The sequence below is a fragment of the Hyla sarda genome, chromosome 1, assembly GCF_029499605.1.
Source record: "Hyla sarda isolate aHylSar1 chromosome 1, aHylSar1.hap1, whole genome shotgun sequence".
Classification (NCBI taxonomy): domain Eukaryota; kingdom Metazoa; phylum Chordata; class Amphibia; order Anura; family Hylidae; genus Hyla; species Hyla sarda.
Genome location: NC_079189.1, coordinates 441,825,408 through 441,844,135, shown reverse-complemented (window position 1 = coordinate 441,844,135; position 18,728 = coordinate 441,825,408). Strand labels below are relative to the sequence as shown.

Here is an 18,728-nt window from a genome sequence, read left to right as displayed (position 1 = left end):
CCTAGTTGATTTATCAACTAATTTATTTTCTGTACTGTATAGACCTTTTGGGTGAAGGTAACACCAGTTCACCTCAGGTATATTTACCCACTGAGTGAGCTACACTTTCTTTTTTTCAACATTATATTTTGATCAGACATTTACGCACGCGGTGATACCAAATATGTTTATTAACACACCCCCCCAAGGACGTACCGGTACGTCCTTGGTCCTGCTCCCGTGATATAACGCGGGGTTACACAGTAACCCCGCATCATATCACGGCGGGCCTAGCGTCATAGTGAAGCCGGGACCCTTCGCTAATAGCGCGCAGCGCCGCACACTATTAACCCTTTAGCCGCACGCTCAGAGCTGAGCCACGCGGCTAAAAGTGAAAGTAAAAACTGCCGGTTAGCTCAGTGGGCTGTTCGGGATAGCCGTGGCGAAATCGCGGCATCCCGAACAGCTTACAGGACAGCGGGAGGGTCCCTACCTGCCTCCTCGCTGTCCGATCGCCAAATGACTGCTCAGTGTCTGAGATCCAGGCATGAGCAGTCAAGCGGCAGAATCATCGATCACTGGTTTCCTATGAGAAACCAGTGATCAATGATAAAGATCAGTGTGTGCAGTGTTATAGGTCCCTATGGGACCTATAACACTGCAAAAAAAAAAAAGTGAATAAAGATCATTTAACCCCTCCCCTATCAAAAGTTTGAATCACCCCCCTTTTCCCATAAAAAAAAAAAAGTAAATAAAAATAAACATATATGGTATCACCGCGTGCGGAAATGTCCGATTTATAAAAATATATCATTTAAACCGCTCGGTCAATGGCATACGCGCAAAAAAAATTCCAAAATAGGACTTATTGATCGCTTTTTATTCATTTTTAAATGATATAAAAAGTGACCAAAAATGCACTATCAATGCAAAAATGGTACCGTTAAAAACCTTCAGATCACGGCGCAAAAAATGAGCCCTCATACCGCCCCATACACAGAAAAATAAAAAAATAAAAAAGTTATTGGGGTCAGAAGATGACAATTTTAAACGTATTAATTTTCCTGCATGTAGTGATTTTTTCCAGAAGTACAACAAAATTAAACCTATATAAGTAGGGTATCATTTTAATCGTATGGACCTACCGAATAAAGATAAGGTGTCATTTTTACGGAAAAATGTACTACGTAGAAACGGAAGCCCCCAAAACTTACAAAATGGCGTTTTTTTTCAATTTTGTCGCACAATGATTTTTTTTTCCCGTTTCACCGTAGATTTTTGGGCACAATGACGTCATTACAAAGTAGAATTGGTGCCGCAAAAAATAAGCAATCATGGATTTTTAGGTGCAAAATTGAAAGAGTTATGATTTTTTAAAGGCAAGGAGCAAAAAACGAAAATGCAAAAATGGAAAAAAAAAACGGTCCTTAAGAGGTTAAAAAAAAATTTAAGCTTTTTGGGGGTAAAATGGGAAAAAAAAGTCCCCTCCCCCAATAAAAATAAAAATTGTCCGTTTATGTCCCCATAGGGGACTATCTATAGCAATCATTTGATTGCTAATACTGTTCAGTGCTATGCATAGGACATAGCACCGATCGTTATTATCGGTGATCTTCTGCTCTGGTCTGCTCGATCAGAGCAGAAGACCCCGGGAGGCGGCCGGAGCCAGGTGAGGGGACCTCCGGCCACCATGCTGGATGATCTGATCGTCGCTGCAGATGCCGTGATCTGTATTGATCACGGCATCTAAGGGGTTAATGGTGGACATCCACGCAATTGCAGATGTCGGCCATTAACAGCGGGTCCCCGGCTGCCGGAACCTGCCGTGTAGGACGCAAGCACCGTTCCGATGCTTGCAGTCATACACAGGACGTAAATGTACGTCCTGGTGCGCGAAGTCCCACCAAACCAGGACGTACATTTATGTCCGTGGTCGTTAAGTGGTTAAGGGACCTTCGACATGTTAGTTAGACATGAAAAAAAAATTGTTTACACTAAATTTCTGGTGTTGCCCCAAATTTAGCATTTTCACAAGGGGTTATAGGAGAAAAATTACCCCAAAATTTGTAGCACCATTTCTTTCGAGTGAGGAATGCAGATATAAAATGCTCTGCTGGTGAACTACAGGGCTCAAAAGGTAAGGAGCAAAATTTGGCTTTTGGAGAGAGAATTTTGCTGAAATGGTTTTTTGGGGAAATGTCGCATTTAGGAAGTCCCTATGGTGCCAGAACAGCGGGAACCCCCACTTTGCACTTCATTTTGGAAACTACACCTCAAATAGAATCCATTTAGGGGTGTAGCAAGTCTTTTAACTGTACAGGTGTTTGAGGAAAGTTTGTAGAACTAAGCAGTGAAAATGAAATTTCAAATTTGGATGCATATTTAGCACTTTTAGATTTTTGTGAAAGTGAAAAAAATTGGTGCTAAAACTACACCTGCCAAGGTATTCATCTAGGGGTATAATGAGAATAATTACACACATTCCTATTTCCTACAGAGAGCTGTGATTGGCTGGAACCATCTGGCCAATCACAGCTCTCTGTGGGAAATATGAATAGGTGTATATATAAGTCAGTGCAGGGGACCATAGAAGAGCGGCCGCATCTATACATTATACAGGAGGATCGCAAAGGACCAGGGGCGATCTGTCAATTAGTACAGGTACTACTACTCCCATCATTCATTAAAAAAAAAATGAAAAACACATACACACACTACATGTCTGCTACATTTTTAGGTCCCACCTGCCCACATAAATTGATCCGTTTTAAAATAAGTTTTGTTAAAAAAAAACAACCAAACAAATTTCCACCACTACTGTATCTTTTATTTTTTTTAATGGTACCCTACAAAATGTTATTTTAAAAAAATGTAAATAAGGGTATCTCCATCACTTTTTGGATCGCTAAAGTCCAAAAAAGAATAAAAACAGCCTAAAAAAAATATATATATATATATATATTATATATAAATTAAAGCCCACATGGCGTTTTTCTTGGCTTTTTTTTACTCCACTAGACTTCTATGGGAGAAAAACGCCACAATTTCAGGAGGAAAAAAAATAAACGCCAGTGGCTCAACATGCTGTGATTTTGCAAAATCGCCAAGGAGCTGAAAAACGCCCCCCCCCCCCCCCCCCAAAAAAAAAATGCCAAAGGGATTTAAAAAAATAAAAATAAATGGCAAACTGAAAAATGTCAAGTGGAAAAATAATTTAGCGATTTCTCATTGATTTACAGCTAACATCTGGCTGCAGCGTTTAAAAAAAAAAAAAAAAAAGTAACAATTTAGCCTTATTAAATCAGGGACAATATGTAGCAAAATAAGCTGCAGAAAATATGCAACAAAATACAGCATGTGTGACTCTACCCTAAGGGGGGTTTCTCCAAGACTTGTTAATTGATGGCCTGTCCTCTGGATAAGTTGTTATCATCTGGACTGGTGGGATGCAGACAACCAGAACCACCACAGATCAGCTGTGCTACAGAGCTGCTGCACCTGGATGTACATAGTAAAATGGAGCCAGAAGCCTTAGGGTATGTTCACACTGAGGAATTGGGGCAGAAATCACGCTGAAGATTTCCACCCCAAAATACAGTTCTTTTCCCGCTCAATTAGCAGCGATTCCGCACGGAAAATCAAGGTTTCATGTGGAGGAGGAGGAGGAGAAGAGTATCATCAAGAGTGGGAGATTTTTTATTTTTTTTCCCATGCGGAAATTCCGCACGGATTCCGCATGAAAATGCTTCTGACTGAAAAAAACAAAACAACATTGATCTCTATGGGAGTAAGACGCTGATTCCGCCTGAAAGAAAGAACATTTTCTTCCTTCAAGCGGAACAGATTTCCTCATCAGAATTCTGCTTGAGGAAATTCCTCAGTGTGAACTGAGGGGCAGAAATTCTACACAGCTCTATGGGGGGTTTTCAATGTTGAATGATTTGGAGAGGAAAAAGCAAGCAGATTACTCATGGAAATTCCTCTCCAATTCCTCAGTGTGAACATACCCTAACTCTGTTCCGCAGGTCAGCTCCCATTAACTTTATATCTGATTGGTAGGGTAACACCCAGTTTACTGCAGCTTAGCTCTCATTAAAGAGTCTTGGAAACCATCTGCTCTGTAAGTAGATGAAAAAGTTTACTGACCAAAATGAGTCCTAAAATACAGGGTCAGAATTAAAAACAAATAAAACTGAGCAGCCCCATAGCAACCAACTCACTGGTTAGTGTTCAATAGTAAAATAAAAAAAAGACTCACTCCGTACTGGTTGAGACAAAAAACTGAGTTGCCAAAAGCAACCAACCTGAGCAATAAAAAAATGAAAGTAGAGCTGCGATTGGTTGCTATGGGCAGATAAGAGTTTTGATAACTCCACTGCCTCAGTGTGTGTAAACTCAGCACCAAAAAGGTGCTGTCCCACAACATGAAGTTATTTGAGTATTCACTTCCTGGTGGCTTATTTTCCACGTTGTGTAGCAATACAGCGCAATACTTTCCCTGCTGACAACATCATGCAGCGACTGCAATACAGGACCAACCCCAGAAGTATCAAGCAACATCACCACACTCCCCATTATTGAGCGAGCATTTAAATAAAGATGTCCCACAATGATAAATTAACTTCTTATTCAATACAAGTATTTAGCCAAACAGAACTTACAGCATGATATGGATCTATGGTGCAAGATTTCGGATAATTAGAAATGTGGTTGTAAGCTTAAAGAGGCACTGTCATTGTTAAAAACTTTTCATATATTGCAGGACTCATGATATTTCACAATATACACCTGTTAAAAAAAAAAAAAAAAATATTGCATTTTCACCTGAAATTCAAGCTCAAAATAGCCACCACTAGGGGTCGCCTGTCTTTTAGCCAGACAGACTAGTCTAGATTTTACAGCATACTGGATACCGGCCGTAAAGCATACTAGTATCCAGTATAAGAGATTTCTATTGTGTATGCAAAACTACAGATAAAGGATGTGTGGACATGCTGGGAGCTGTAGTTTTACAACAGCTGGAGGCAACACTGCTCTAACACAGTTATTTACAAATATTGCAGCTTCAGTTGTTACTAAACTACAACTCCCAGCATGCTGAAATAGTCAAAGCTTTCTCAGACTCCTGAATGACAAAGAAGTTGATCAGACATTCAAGAGTTGGAGAAAGATGAATGACACACAATGACAGCTATGCTGATTAGCATCCAGCTTTACTAGGAGAAGATAAAACAGATAAAAGTACAGCATTTTTATGAATACATGTTCTATCTAAAAAATCCTGGCACTAATTTTATAAAGATCTATTCTTATATTTATACATTTTATCCTGTTATGAATTCACCATAATGTCTTCTGATTACTGCAGGCAAGCTCCAAGTATCTTCATCTGACATGACACAGCATAAAACCAGAGAGGAAAGGGTTACAAAGTAGAGAGTACTGATTGGCTGACTGCACAGGCTTGCTCCTGTGAGGGAGACAGACTGACACGCCCCCTCCAGCCTGCACAATGAAAAAGTAACTCACCAGCAGATAAATTCTTATGTCTCTGGATATATAGGTCCGAGACACATCAAAATGATATGCACATGATCAGGATTGGGTCCTGAGTAACACATCACTTTTTTTCTTTTTTTTGCACTATGACAGGTACGCTTTAAGGATACATTCACATTTCGTATGATTAAGTTTTAGTTTACATTTTCATTAAGTGTTTAAAAATATCACTTGTTATAAAATTATTTGTCACCACACTTTGATGAATATAAATAAGGATATAGGTCATAGGTTTTCCTGGCATCCACCACAAATTCTCCTATATTTAAAAACTTAAGTCACTTCTTACTACAAATCTGTATTTCTTTATTAAGTTACAGTATAAAACCACTTGTGGTCATGGTTTATAAAAGTATAAGTAATAAACCTGGGGTCAGACAATTTGGGTTTACTACCATAAAAAAAAAAAAAAAAATACGTTTTTGAGGAGCATGTGCCAAGAAGTATAATGCTGCTTGAGGTAATAAACTTCTATCACGGGTCAAGGTACAAATGAGTAAAAGACTCCATGTTTTGGAGATAACATAACAATTTGCCTATTATGCCTCAGATACACCTAGTTTAGATGTCTGCCTTCTGAGATGTCAGTTTCTGCTGAAATAACATATATATATATATATATATATATATATATATATATATATATATATATATATATATATATATATATATATATATATACACACACACACACACATATACATATTATATATATATATATATATATATATATATATATATATATATATATATATATATATATATATATATATATATATATATATAGATATAGATAGATATATAGATATATATAGTGTGGAACCAGAAACAGGAGGGAAAATGCTAAATGGCACAATGGTAGAGATGACGAGCATTTTATGCAGGTAGGTTCACATTTGAAGTTTGTGCTTTCTACTGTAAAAAGTACAGAAAAATTCCCTGTATGTACAAAAAAAAAAATTAAAATAAAATAAAACTGCATGTGTAAACATTTCATACCAAGCAAAAAGTTTTATGGCTTAAAAACTGTTAAAAGAAGTGCACGTTTACTGTTAAAAATGGGACATTCATCTCTTTTTATCCATCCCATACAATTCATACTGGTTTTCTGATTTAACTGGGGCTTCTATTAGAGATGAGCGAAGTTACAGTGATTCGATTCATCAAGATCTTCTCGGCTTGCCAGTTCCTGACTTTATCCTGCATAAATTAGTTCAGCTTTTTCAGGTGCTCCGGTGGGCTAGCAAAAGGTGAATACAGTTCTAGGAAAGAGTCTCCAGCCCATGGGAGCACCTGAAAGCTGAACTAATTTATGCAGGTAAGTCAGCAACTGCTGAGCCGAGAAGTTTGACAAATCAAATCACTGTAACTTCCCTCATCCCTAGCTTCTATAACAAAGTTAGACATCTAAAAACTAACTGATGTTTTTTTCCCCACATCTTGCAACTGCAGGATTGCCCAGGGAGAAGAAAAAAAAAAAAATATTGATTATATATTTATATTATCTACTAGTCAATCCCTGATGAAGGCATAGCGACTGGGTTGCTGGTTAGAAATTCTGCAGCATTAGATCTCATCGGGGTATCTTCAGAGGAGGCAGTGAAAAGCTGGAGACTGCAGCAAGCAGTCATTCTTATGTTCGGCTGAGTTTTTCTGGGGGCATAAAACCAGAGTCACCAAGCATCCTCAAGGAAACATTGCCATTGGGACGGATTACCAAATATGTAATGCTGCCGTTGTTCAGAGACATGCGAAGCCAGGCTTCAGGGGGTAGCTGTAAGGCCCTGTGAAGAAACAGAAATAGTTAGAACAGGTACACACATTGAAGGGATTTTGTTAGCAATAAGTTTTTGAAGCCTCAAATCACCATTTCTACTCAATATAGCTGGTACATATAAAGTGTAGTTAGTAACACATAGAGCACCAAAACATACAGTGATCAACAAGTACTACGGTATGTTCACATAAGCAAAAAACTGCTTCTAGAAAAAAAATTATTTTGCGTTACCTGCACACTATGTAGCGTATGACATTGGCATGGCAAATAATTATTTCGTAGCTATCCTCCTCTTGCTTTGGTTCTGCTCGGTGTAAGTAATTTCTGAAAGCGGCCTCAATACGGGGTCCATCTTCATAATACTGCTAGATACATAAACATGTTGAATAGTCATGCACTAAGACATTAAAATGGTATTTTGGGGTCATAAAATTATGCTAATAAATCAGAAGATATGCAACGTTGCAATATATACTTATGGTCAGTAACAATGATTTGTGGGTGCTTTCGTGGCATTTAACCTGTGTTTTGAAGTTCAGAACTACTTTAAAATATATAAGTTGCATCATCTCACTCTCCCTTGCATATTCCCTTCCTCCCAAAACATCAATTTTGATTTAGTTTGTCTCAGGGGGCTTGGCTTGAGCTACATTGAGTGCATGCCTGCATTCACATCTTTAGCGTAAACGGTGCAAGGACGTGACTAAAAGGGCAGGTCAAAGGGCAGTAGTCACTTGTGGGGTGGACTTAAACTCAGAAAGAGCTCAAGCCTAAGCCCTTGGAGAACAGATAAATCTGTCCTCCAAGGGAGCAAGACAATGCGATTCATGTATTGGAATAAGTACTGGACTTCCGTGAAAGAACCCACACAACATAACTGACCATATGTGCACTGAAAGTTCCTACAGTGGACTCCATAATTCTTTATTGGATGAAATTTTGAACCAGGACTCTTCCTAAGGCTAAGTTTCCACTTGGCATTTTTCTTGCCGTTTTTCCCAGGAAAAAAACAATTCTGCCGCATTGCGTTTTTTTCGGCCAAAAAAAACCCGCTGCGGCCTGATGTTAGCTGTAGATCAATGAGAAATTGCAAAAATTGTTTCAGTTTCACTCTTTTTCACAGTTTTTCAGCTCCTTGGCTTTTTTGTATAGTCGCAGCATGTTGGAGTTTTTCTCCCATTAGAAGTCTATGGAAGAAAAAATAAAACGCCAAGAAAAAAAAACAACATGTGGGTTTTAACTTTTCTGTTTTTGCAGGCGGCTTTTATTCCTTTTTTGGGACTTTAGCGATCCAAAAAAAGTGATGAAGATCCTTTTTTTTTTTTAAAGGTAGGTAGGGCACAAAAAATGTAGCAGGCAATAATAAAAACGTAGTGTGTGTTTTTTCACTTTTTCTTCCTTAATTTTTAGGGAGTACTACTATTCCCAGCATGGAACACACTGTTAATGATGGGAGTAGTAGTACCTGTACTAATTGACAGATCGCCCATGTCACTTCTGACACCAGTTACGATCCTCCTGTATAATGTATAGATGCGGCAGATTCTGTTGCAGTGCGCCAGAATTGAAAACCCCGACTAACTCTCCATTTTGCGAAGGAAACCCAAAAAGGGGCGTGGCCACCAGGAAAATGGGGCGTGTTCCCGACATTTTCACAAAAACCCAACATATTTACTAAGGTTCCCACATAAAATGTGGTGGATTGGAACTGAGGAAAACCAGACAGATAAGAGCATGTGTAAAGCAAAAAGTGTAGGGAAACCTTAGTAAATACAGTGGAAATTGTAGGGAATTAAAACCCACAAAGAAACCTACACTCCACTCTTCGTAAATGAGGGGAGCAGTAGCATGTTGGGAGCAGTAGTACCTGCAGTTAAGGACAGATCACAGCAAATGTCACTCCTGTCACCCGCTGCGATCATTCTTCATCCCTGAGATGCAGAGCGGCTTTCTCCTGCGTTCGCATCTCTGCTCTGTACTCCGTCCATTGAGAGCGGTGATTGGCTGCCACCATCCGGCCAATCCCCATTCTGGGCCGAAAATATGAATGATGTGAATTTCTATTCACATCACTGGCCGGCCTGGAGTATAGTGTAGAGATGCGAGCGATGTGTAGAGCTGCTCTGCATCTCTGCTATATTATGGAAGATCACATCGGGTGTCAGGAGTGACACCCGGGGCGATCTGCCTATTTGTACAGGAACTACTACTAACATCATGGAGTAGTATTACTACCTAAAAATAAAGATACTGCATCTTATTTTTGTACCAAACAAAAATAAATAAAATAAATAAATAAATAAATGCCATAAGGGGCCAAAAATGCAATTTCCACTCAAGTGCAAAGACGCCAGAAAAAACATCAGACGAAAGAAATTGCACTGGCGTTTTTTTCACACAAAAGCAGGAAAAAAACAAAAAAAAAAACAAGTGGAAACTTAGCCTAAAGCTTGCCCCTCACCAAACTTCAGGGGAAGAAGGTCCTTGGTAAGAGATGTGACGAAGAACCCAGCCTGTGGTCACTGTGGCTCAACTCCAATTTAAGTTTAAAATTTTGTTTTCACAGTCTCATTGTGGGGTATTGGGTGCAGATGAATGGAAATTGGAGTTGTTGATTTTGCCACAAGGCCACAACATAAAAGATTAAAAAAAATTAAAGGATATAAAAACTTTCTTAAAATGGGCTCTGTCATTAAACATGACTTAATATTTGATTCCTTATGCCAAATAATTTTTTATGTAAGCCAATTACAAAATGTGTTTTTCTGCTGTATACTTCTGGCCACCAGGGGGGAGATTTATCAAAACCTGTCCAGAGGAACAAAAGTTTCCCATAGCAACCAATCAGCTAGCTTCTTTCATTTTTAACAAGGCCTCTGCAAAATGAAAGAAGCTATGGTATTGGTTGCTATGGGCAACTTCTCCTTTGCACAGGTTTTGATAATCTCCCAGGGCTCCCCCCCCCCCCCAAGGGGTCTCCCTTCTTGGCCAGAACACATTCCATCAGGTCAAAATCTCAGATTTTGGTTTCCTGCTTGTAATGGCAGGAGACCAAATTCTGGAAGTGTTTCTCTGCACTGAGCTTGATAGACTGAAATCTGCAAAGAGCCTCACTGAAATCTGCTGCTGGGAAACACCCACTTTCTCCTGCTGGGATATTGCAAGAAGAAAAGATACAGAGCTTTTAAAAGCTCTGATTTTTTATTTTTTTAAAGGGTGGAACGAGTGTTAGGAGTAGTTAGAGAACATAGCCTGAGTTAGTTTTAAAAAAAAAAGTTTATTTGGTGACAGGTAGTCTTTAAATGCACTGTACTTCATAATACTTTGTTTGCCTGCCAGCAGCTTCTTGTTTTCCACATATACAAAACTCTTAAGAAGTCAATAGGTCACCAGTTCTCATATGACAGATCTATAGAAATGAAGTGCACCTCTCACCTCAACATCTGGTTTCCAGTGACAGACAGGGGGATCTGGTCGAATGGGTGCTCCCTCCCGAAGTAAGTCTGAGCTAATTTTTTTCACACCTACATATGTTAGAGCAAGAAAAGAAAATATAGCAAGCTGCAATAATAGCGGAGACTTAGAAATTACATATACTGATCATAACAAGAATCAAAATGCTCACAAAAGAGGCAGCCTATTATACAAATCTAAAATTCCATTACATTTAAAAGAATACTCCGGCAAAAGCTAACTTATCCCCATCCTGTGGATAGGGGCAAAGTAGCTGATCGCAGTGGGCCAGATCGATGGGGCCCCTTGCGATCTCCATGGTGATACCCCAGAGCTCTCAGTGAGGAGTGTGTGTCGTCTATTGGTAGACAGCACACATTTCATTCATTTCAATGGGAGCACCGATGATCCCTGGGGACGGTTCTCCCATAGAAATGAATGGAGCACATGCCTGGTGCAGCACACGCTCCACACGGATACACTTTTCTTCATTATACCGGGTCCTGTCCCGGTAATTGCTGGGGCCCCTGTGGATAAGTGATAATTTAGGTTTGGATAACAGGAAATCTTCAGCAAAAACTGCCATATCCTGACCTGTCTTAGCATATTAGAAACACTAGTATTTACTAGCATTTAAAGAACTCTAATATGCTGTCCACTTTATTAATCTTTTTAGAAATGTATGAATAGTTTATAAAAATAACTGGAGTGAAGCTGTCAGGGAAATAACAGGGAAGCGGTGCTGGCACTGGGCTCAAATTATGGATACCAGGAAATTAAGTGTATCAGAAAAGTTGCATGTTCAGTAGATACCATAGAAATGGCTATACAGAGCAAGAATAGCCTTCAAGTGTGAAAATGCTATTTGGCTCTAAAATAGGGCATTAATTGTATAGCTTATGCCCAGAGCCGCTTTGAAAACAAAAAAAAAAATTTAAAAAAAAAAAAAAAAAAACACACCCAAGTAGAAACTTCCTCATATTGTGTTTTTTTCTCTCCCTGTCGAACTCTGTACAAATGACAGGAATAAAATGTTCATGAGTACCGAAATATTCTTATGATAAGTTAATGCAGTTATCAAAGTATACATGTACATCAGTAATGCACAAGAGACTTGTGAAACAAATTCAATCTCATAAAATGATCTGTATGGGTGTACTTAAAGCTTACCTGTCCCTAAGGAAAAAAAAAAAAAAAGCCGCCACACAAGCAAAACCCAAGGAGGTTACTCCCACTGTAACTATGATCATGTTCCGGTCACTTATGTGTCGACTCTAGTTTAGGCCAGATAACAGCCCCATCATGCTGTTCAGGTCTCCTGCATTCCTCTACCTAGCAGGGGGCATGTCCCTGAGCAAACCGTGTCAGCTTTCACTTCCTGACTGTATTGGTGCCTGCTGCAGGGTCCCAGATGACGTTGCAACAGTTCAGAGATGACTTGGCCAGAAAATTAAATATCAAAAATTATATTATCTCAAAGTAGCTGGCACTACTGTGTAGTACATCCATATATCCTGAGATAAGCATCAAATCACGGATCCAGGTGTGTAAACAATGGCAATGGCAAGTGGTGCTACACACCCAACGAAACACAGCATACAATCTATGGCCACACAAGAAAATAAAGTACGGATCGCTCACCATTCCACTTGCAGGCAGACAGGACTTTGTGATCCAAAGACCACATCCATCTATGCAGGGAGGTGGCAGATTGATCCGGGGAGAGCTCAGATGTCAGGCCACAGACCGTATCACGCCCCTAGGCGCTTCGTCAGGCCGCTGAAGGACATCGCGTATACTACACTTATTTATATTTCTTTCCAGGTTACGTCATGCCAGTGAAAAAAGAATGGCATGTCATTTCTTAGATGTCAGCATCTTTTTCTAACATAAACCAGTTGGCATAAAGTATTTGTTTAATCCTGTCATTTAACGGAGTGTTTTTGAAGGTGAACACAGCTCTAGGCGTCTCTTTAGTCCCTTCCTTTGGCTCCTTTTTAGACATTAACTCCTCCCTTGAGACCTTGTTAATTCTGGTGCAGGCTTGGTTAACTACTTTACTAGGGTATCCCCTTGCAATTACACGCTAAGACAGCTCATCTAATTGTTGGTTGAATACATCAAAGTTAATATTGATGCGCTTCAAGCGTACCATTTGGCTGTAGGGGATCCTGTTCTTAGTTTGTACTGTGTGCGACGAGTTGTAATAAAGATACGTGTTCCTGGCGGTACTTTTTCTAAAACCCTTAGTCGGAATCTGACCATTTACTACGCTTATCTTGACATCTAAGAACTCTAAAAGGAGCTGCCCCCGAATACTGCTGTGAACAGCATGTTCAGGTCGTTGACATCATTGAGATATGAGACGAACTCCCGGAACTGGTCCGGCGTTACGGACCAGACCACGAGGATATCATGCACATATCTCAATATTAATTTAATGTACTGGAGAAATGGATTCAAGGAAGTGAAGATTTAGTTTTGTTCAAACACAAAAAAAATATTGGCCTAAACGAAAGAAACTGGGGTCCACATCGGTCCCCAGCAATTGCCTGTACCAATTCCCTGCACACTGAAAGCAATAGTTTGTCAACACCAGGAGGATAGCCTCCATGACGAACTGGATGAAATCAGCTGATTTCATTGTAGATGACAAAGTCCTGTATACCCGTTTCGCGTGGGATGCGAGTATACAGGCTCTCTACGTCAATCGAACCCAAAACTATACCCCCTCCTTCCATTGGAAACCCTGGAGAGACAAAATTAGCTCACCAGTGTCCTTCAGGAACGTCAGTATAGGTTTGAGCAGAGGTGATAAGAGACAATCCAAATAGCTAGAGAGGAACTGTGTTGGGAAGCCAATGGCAGCAATAATCCGGCGGCTTCATTTTTATGGATTTTTGGGAGGATATACATATATGGTTAACAAGGGTTATTTGGAACCAGCTTCTCTGTGGTCTTCTGGGTGAGCATGCCCTTTTCCACATTCTCTACCAGAAAATCCGGGACTTTTTCCACAATTCTTCCAGTGGATACTGTAATGCTTTCATCTCTTTGCATACTGTGCTATGGAATAAATCCAAGGGACTGGACTGGTGGATTAAACACTGATGGGTTTCCCCCTTTTAAGCATTGCACTTGCTCATCATGATACAACATTTCCTCTTGCTGCCAACACTCCTCTTCCTCCATCAGCTCAGTTAACTCTAGTTACTACATAATCCTGGGGCTCAAACCCCCTGCCCATCAAAAAGCCCAAGGGGCCTATTGAATATTGGATCTCCCCTTCTCGTGGTGTCATATCTTTTTTATTTTTCATTATTTGCTTGTGTGACTTTTTTTTAAACTCTGTAACTTTTTATTCACTTTTCAATAAACAAAGACAACATATCAACAAAATCAGTCTACAGGCGATAAGATATTGCAATCAACAGGTAAAACTTAACTTACAAATAACAATACAGTCAAGCTCCTTCTGAAGTACTATAGAAGAACAATACAATCATCGTCACGTGGGATACCGAATAGAGGGGTAACCAATAGCAGTGGACAGATACTCCTAAACAACAGCCAGACCGAATGGCTAGGTAAGTATTACAACAGGAAGGTAGCATAATATATCCAGCTACAAAGTGCAATTTAAAAGGGAGAGCCAAATGAGCCAGAGGTCATCATAGAAGTATAAGCTGAGGGGGAGTACCGGGTAAGAGGGGACCCACACCACAAGCCCCACACTTTATTAAACTTATCAGGACAGTTTCTGTGCTTGCAAACCAACTGTTCATATGGGACAATATTATTGACCAACTTTTTCCAATGAGAGTGTGAGGGGGGTCGAAGATCCATCCATCATAGCGCAGTGGCCGTCCTAGCCAGGAAGATCGCCTCACCGAGAAAGATCCACATGTGATGTTGCCAAGACTCCTCCGGTAAGGCTCCGAAGAGACACACCAGGGGATCCAAGGGCACAGGGATAGAAATAAGGGTAGATAAAACTAACAACTTCATGCCAAAACGATTGAAGGAAGGGGCACTGCCATATTAGATGCCAAAAGTCAGCATCAGGAGAGTGACACCTGTGGCATTCACCAGAGGGCGCACAACCCATTCTACACAATCTAACCGGGGTAAGATAACAATGATGAATTATATACAAGTGAATAAGCTTATTATTTGCAGCAGGTGACACGATAAGGTGAGAAGACAGTACCTCCGACCACTCTTCCGCCGTCAAGGAGGGAATGTGTGCCCTCTAGTACCCCTCAGCCGTGTCATCCAGTTTAGCAATTTTGGTCCTAGTAAGGTGAGTGTAGAGAATAGAAACTAAACCCCTCGGGCCCTGTGATCGTAGGACACCTATAAGTGGTTAGTCAGAAATAGGAGGTCTAGGAGGAGGGAACTGTGCAGTCAGCGCATGTCGTAGTAGGAGATACTTCTAAAACGCAGTGCCGGGAACCTGAAAGTCCTGTTGTACCTGAGAAAAGGATTTAAGGATATCATTGCTGTACAAGTTACCCAGTGTAGTAACCCTGTGTGCTGTCCAAAAAGAGGGATCTAAAGAGTCAGACAGATGCAGAAAGTGGGGGTTGCACCATAAGGGGAGGTCTGCCTTGATGTCAGTGTAAGACGTAGTCACTTGGCCCTGTCGCCACACCTGGAGTGCTAGCCTATGAAGAGGGAGTAACCTACGGGTACGGGGAGGGGCACCATCCAAAAACATCCTCAAAGAAGCGGGACCTAAATAATAAGCTAAGTGGTATTCAGAATTGGGGAGGGGATCAGACACTACCCAATGCCTAATATAGCGAAGCTGCCCCGCTAAATAATAACACCTGAAGTCAGGGAGTGCAGCACCTCCCAGATCCCTAGGGCGCCGCAAAGTAGCGATTTTTAATTTGGATCAACCCGATCCCCATATAAAAAGGGAATCAGTAAGGAATTGAGGGACTTAAAAGATGTTACCGGGACCGGGTTAGATGAGTGTTCTAGCAAATAAAGCAGTTTGGGCAAAACAATCATCTTCATTAAATTAATCCTGCCAGGTACAGTTAAAGGGAGTGCACCCCAAACCTTAAAGGGGTATTCCAGGAAAAAACATTTATATATATCAACTGGCTCCAGAAAGTTAAACAGATTTGTAAATTACTTCTATTAAAAAATCTTAATCCTTTCAGTATTTATGAGCTTCTGAAGTTAAGGTTGTTCTTTTCTGTCTAAATTCTCTCTGATGACACGTGTCTCGGGAAACGCCCAGTTTGGAAGAGGTTTGCTTCTAAACTGGGCGTTTCCCCGAGACAGGTGTCAGAGGATTTAGACAGAAAAGAACAACCTTAACTTCAGAAGCTCATAAGTACTGAAAGGATTAGGATTTTTTAATAGAAGTAATTTACAAATCTGTTTAACTTTCTGGAGCCGATATAGATATAGATATAGATATAGCTATAGCTATAGCTATAGCTATAGCTATATATATATAAAGTTTTTTCCTGGAATACCCCTTTAACCCCTTAAGGACTGAGCCCTTTTTCACCTTAAGGACTCGGCCATTTTTTGCAAATCTGACCACTGTCACTTTAAACATTAATAACTCTGGAATGCTTTTAGTTATCATTCTGATTCAGAGATTGTTTTTTCGTGACATATTCTACTTTAACGTAGTGGTAAAAATTTTTGGTAACTTGCATCCTTTCTTGGTGAAAAATCCCAAAATTTGATGAAAAATTTGAAAATTTTGCATTTTTCTAACTTTGAAGCGCTCTGCTTGTAAGGAAAATGGATATTCAAAATATTTTTTTTTTTATTCACATATACAATATGTCTACTTTATATTTGCATCATAAAATTGATGAGTTTTTACTTTTGGAAGACACCAGAGGGCTTCAAAGTTCCGCAGCAATTTTCCAATTTTTTGCAAAATTTTGAAACTCGCTTTTTTTCAGGGACCAGTTCAGGTTTGAAGTGGATTTGAAGGGTCTTCATATTAGAAATACCCCATAAATGACCCCATTATAAAAACTGCACCCCCGAAAGTATTCAAAATGACATTCAGTAAGCGTTTTAACCCTTTACGGGTTTCACAGGAATAGCAGCAAAGTGAAGGAGAAAATACACAATCTTCATTTTTTACACTCGCTTGTTCTTGTAGACCCAATTTTTGAATTTTTGCAAGGGGTAAAAAGGAGAAAATTTTTACTTGTATTTGAAACCCAATTTCTCTCGAGTAAGGACATACCTCATATGTCCATGTTAATTGTTCAGCGGGCGCAGTAGAGGGCTCAGAAGGGAAGGAGCGTCAAATGGTTTTTGGGGGGGCATGTCACCTTTAGGAAGCCCCTATGGTGCCAGAACTGCAAAAAACCCCACATGGCATACCATTTTGGAAACTAGACCCCTCGGGGAACGTAACAAGGGGTAAAGTGAACCTTAATACCCTACAGGTGATTCACGACTTTTGCATATGTAAAAAAAAAAAAAAAAAAATGTTTTTACCTAAAATGCTTGGTTTCCCTAAAGTTTTACATTTTTAAAAAGGGTAATAGCAGAAAATACACCTCAAAATTTGAAGCCCAATTTCTCCCGATTCAGAAAACACCCCATATGGGGGTGAAAAGTGCTCTGCTGGCGCACTACAGGTCTCAGAAGAGAAGGAGTCACATTTGGCTTTTTTGAAGGAAATTTTGCTCTGGGGGCATGCCGCATTTAGGAAGCCCCTATGGTGCCAGGACCGCAAAAAATACCCACATGGCATACCATTTTGGAAACTAGAGCCCTCGGGGAATGTAACAAGGGGTTAAGTGAACCTTAATACCCCACAGGCGTTTCACGACTATTGCATATGCAAAAAAAATTTAAAAAAATTTACCTAAAATGCTTCTTTTCCCAAAAACTTTCCATTTTTAAAAAGGGTAATAGCAGAAAATACCCCCCAAAATTTGAAGCCCAATTTCTCCCGAGTACGGCGATACCCCATATGTGACCCTTAACTGTTGCCTTGAAATACGACAGGGCTCCAAAGTGAGAGCGCCATGCGCATTTGAGGCCTAAATTAGGGATTGCATAGGGGTGGAAATAGGGGTATTCTACGCCAGTGATTCCCAAACAGGGTGCCTCCAGCTGTTGCAAAACTCCCAGCATGCCTGGACAGTCAACGGCTGTCCGACAATACTGGGAGTTGTTGTTTTGCAACAGCTGGAGGCTCCGTTTTGGAAACCATGGCATACCAGATGTTTTTCATTTTTATTGGGGAGGGGAGGGGGGCTGTGTAGGGGTATGTGTATATGTAGTGTTTTTTACTTTTTATTTTATTTTTTGTGTTAGTGTAGTGTTTTTAGGGTACAGTCGCACGGGCGGGGGTTCACAGTAGTTTCTCGCTGGCAGTTTGAGCTGTTGCAGAAAATTTGCTGCAGCTCAAACTTGCAGCCCGATACTTACTGTAAGCCTCCGCCCATGTGAGTGTACCCTGTACATTCACATTGGGGGGGACATCCAGCTGTTGCAAAACTAAAACTCCCAGCATGCGCTGACAGACTGTACATGCTGAGAGTTTTAGTTTTGCAACAGCTGTAGGCACACTGGTTATGTATCACGGAGTTTGTGACCTTACTCAGTGTTTCAAAACCAGTGTGCCTCCAGCTGTTGCAAAACTACAACTCCCAGCAGTCACCGACAGCCAACGGGCATGCTGGGAGTTGTAGTTATGCAACCAGCAGATGCACCACTACAACTCCCAGCATGCACTTTAGCTGTTTGTGCAAGCTGGGAGTTGTAGTTATACAACAGCTGAAGGTACACTTTTCCATAGAAATAATGTGCCTCCAGCTGTTGCAAAACCATAAGTCCCAGCATGCCCATAAGGAAATGCTGGGAGTTGTGGTGGTCTGCCTCCTGCTGTTGCATAACTACAGCTCCCAGCATGCCCTTTTTGCATGCTGGGAGCTGTTGCTAAGCAACAGCAGGAGGC

General features: G+C 40.4%; 1 protein-coding gene across 3 annotated transcripts in view; it reads right to left on the bottom strand.

The window, feature by feature from the left end:
• Nucleotides 1-6,349: 6,349 nt before the first annotated feature.
• The window catches only part of PGAM5 (PGAM family member 5, mitochondrial serine/threonine protein phosphatase), a 35,258-nt gene continuing 22,879 nt past the window's right edge, over nucleotides 6,350-18,728 (bottom strand). For 2 of the 3 annotated variants that reach the window (XM_056532750.1, XM_056532764.1), the window contains exons 4-6: nucleotides 10,751-10,839; nucleotides 7,547-7,680; nucleotides 6,350-7,322 (exon numbers count right to left, since the gene is read on the bottom strand). In XM_056532750.1, coding sequence (XP_056388725.1) covers nucleotides 7,172-7,322; nucleotides 7,547-7,680; nucleotides 10,751-10,839 — 374 coding nt within the window. In that variant the 3' untranslated portion in view covers nucleotides 6,350-7,171. The remainder of the gene's footprint in view (nucleotides 7,323-7,546; nucleotides 7,681-10,750; nucleotides 10,840-18,728) is intronic. The other variant, XM_056532759.1, reaches the window with a different exon arrangement.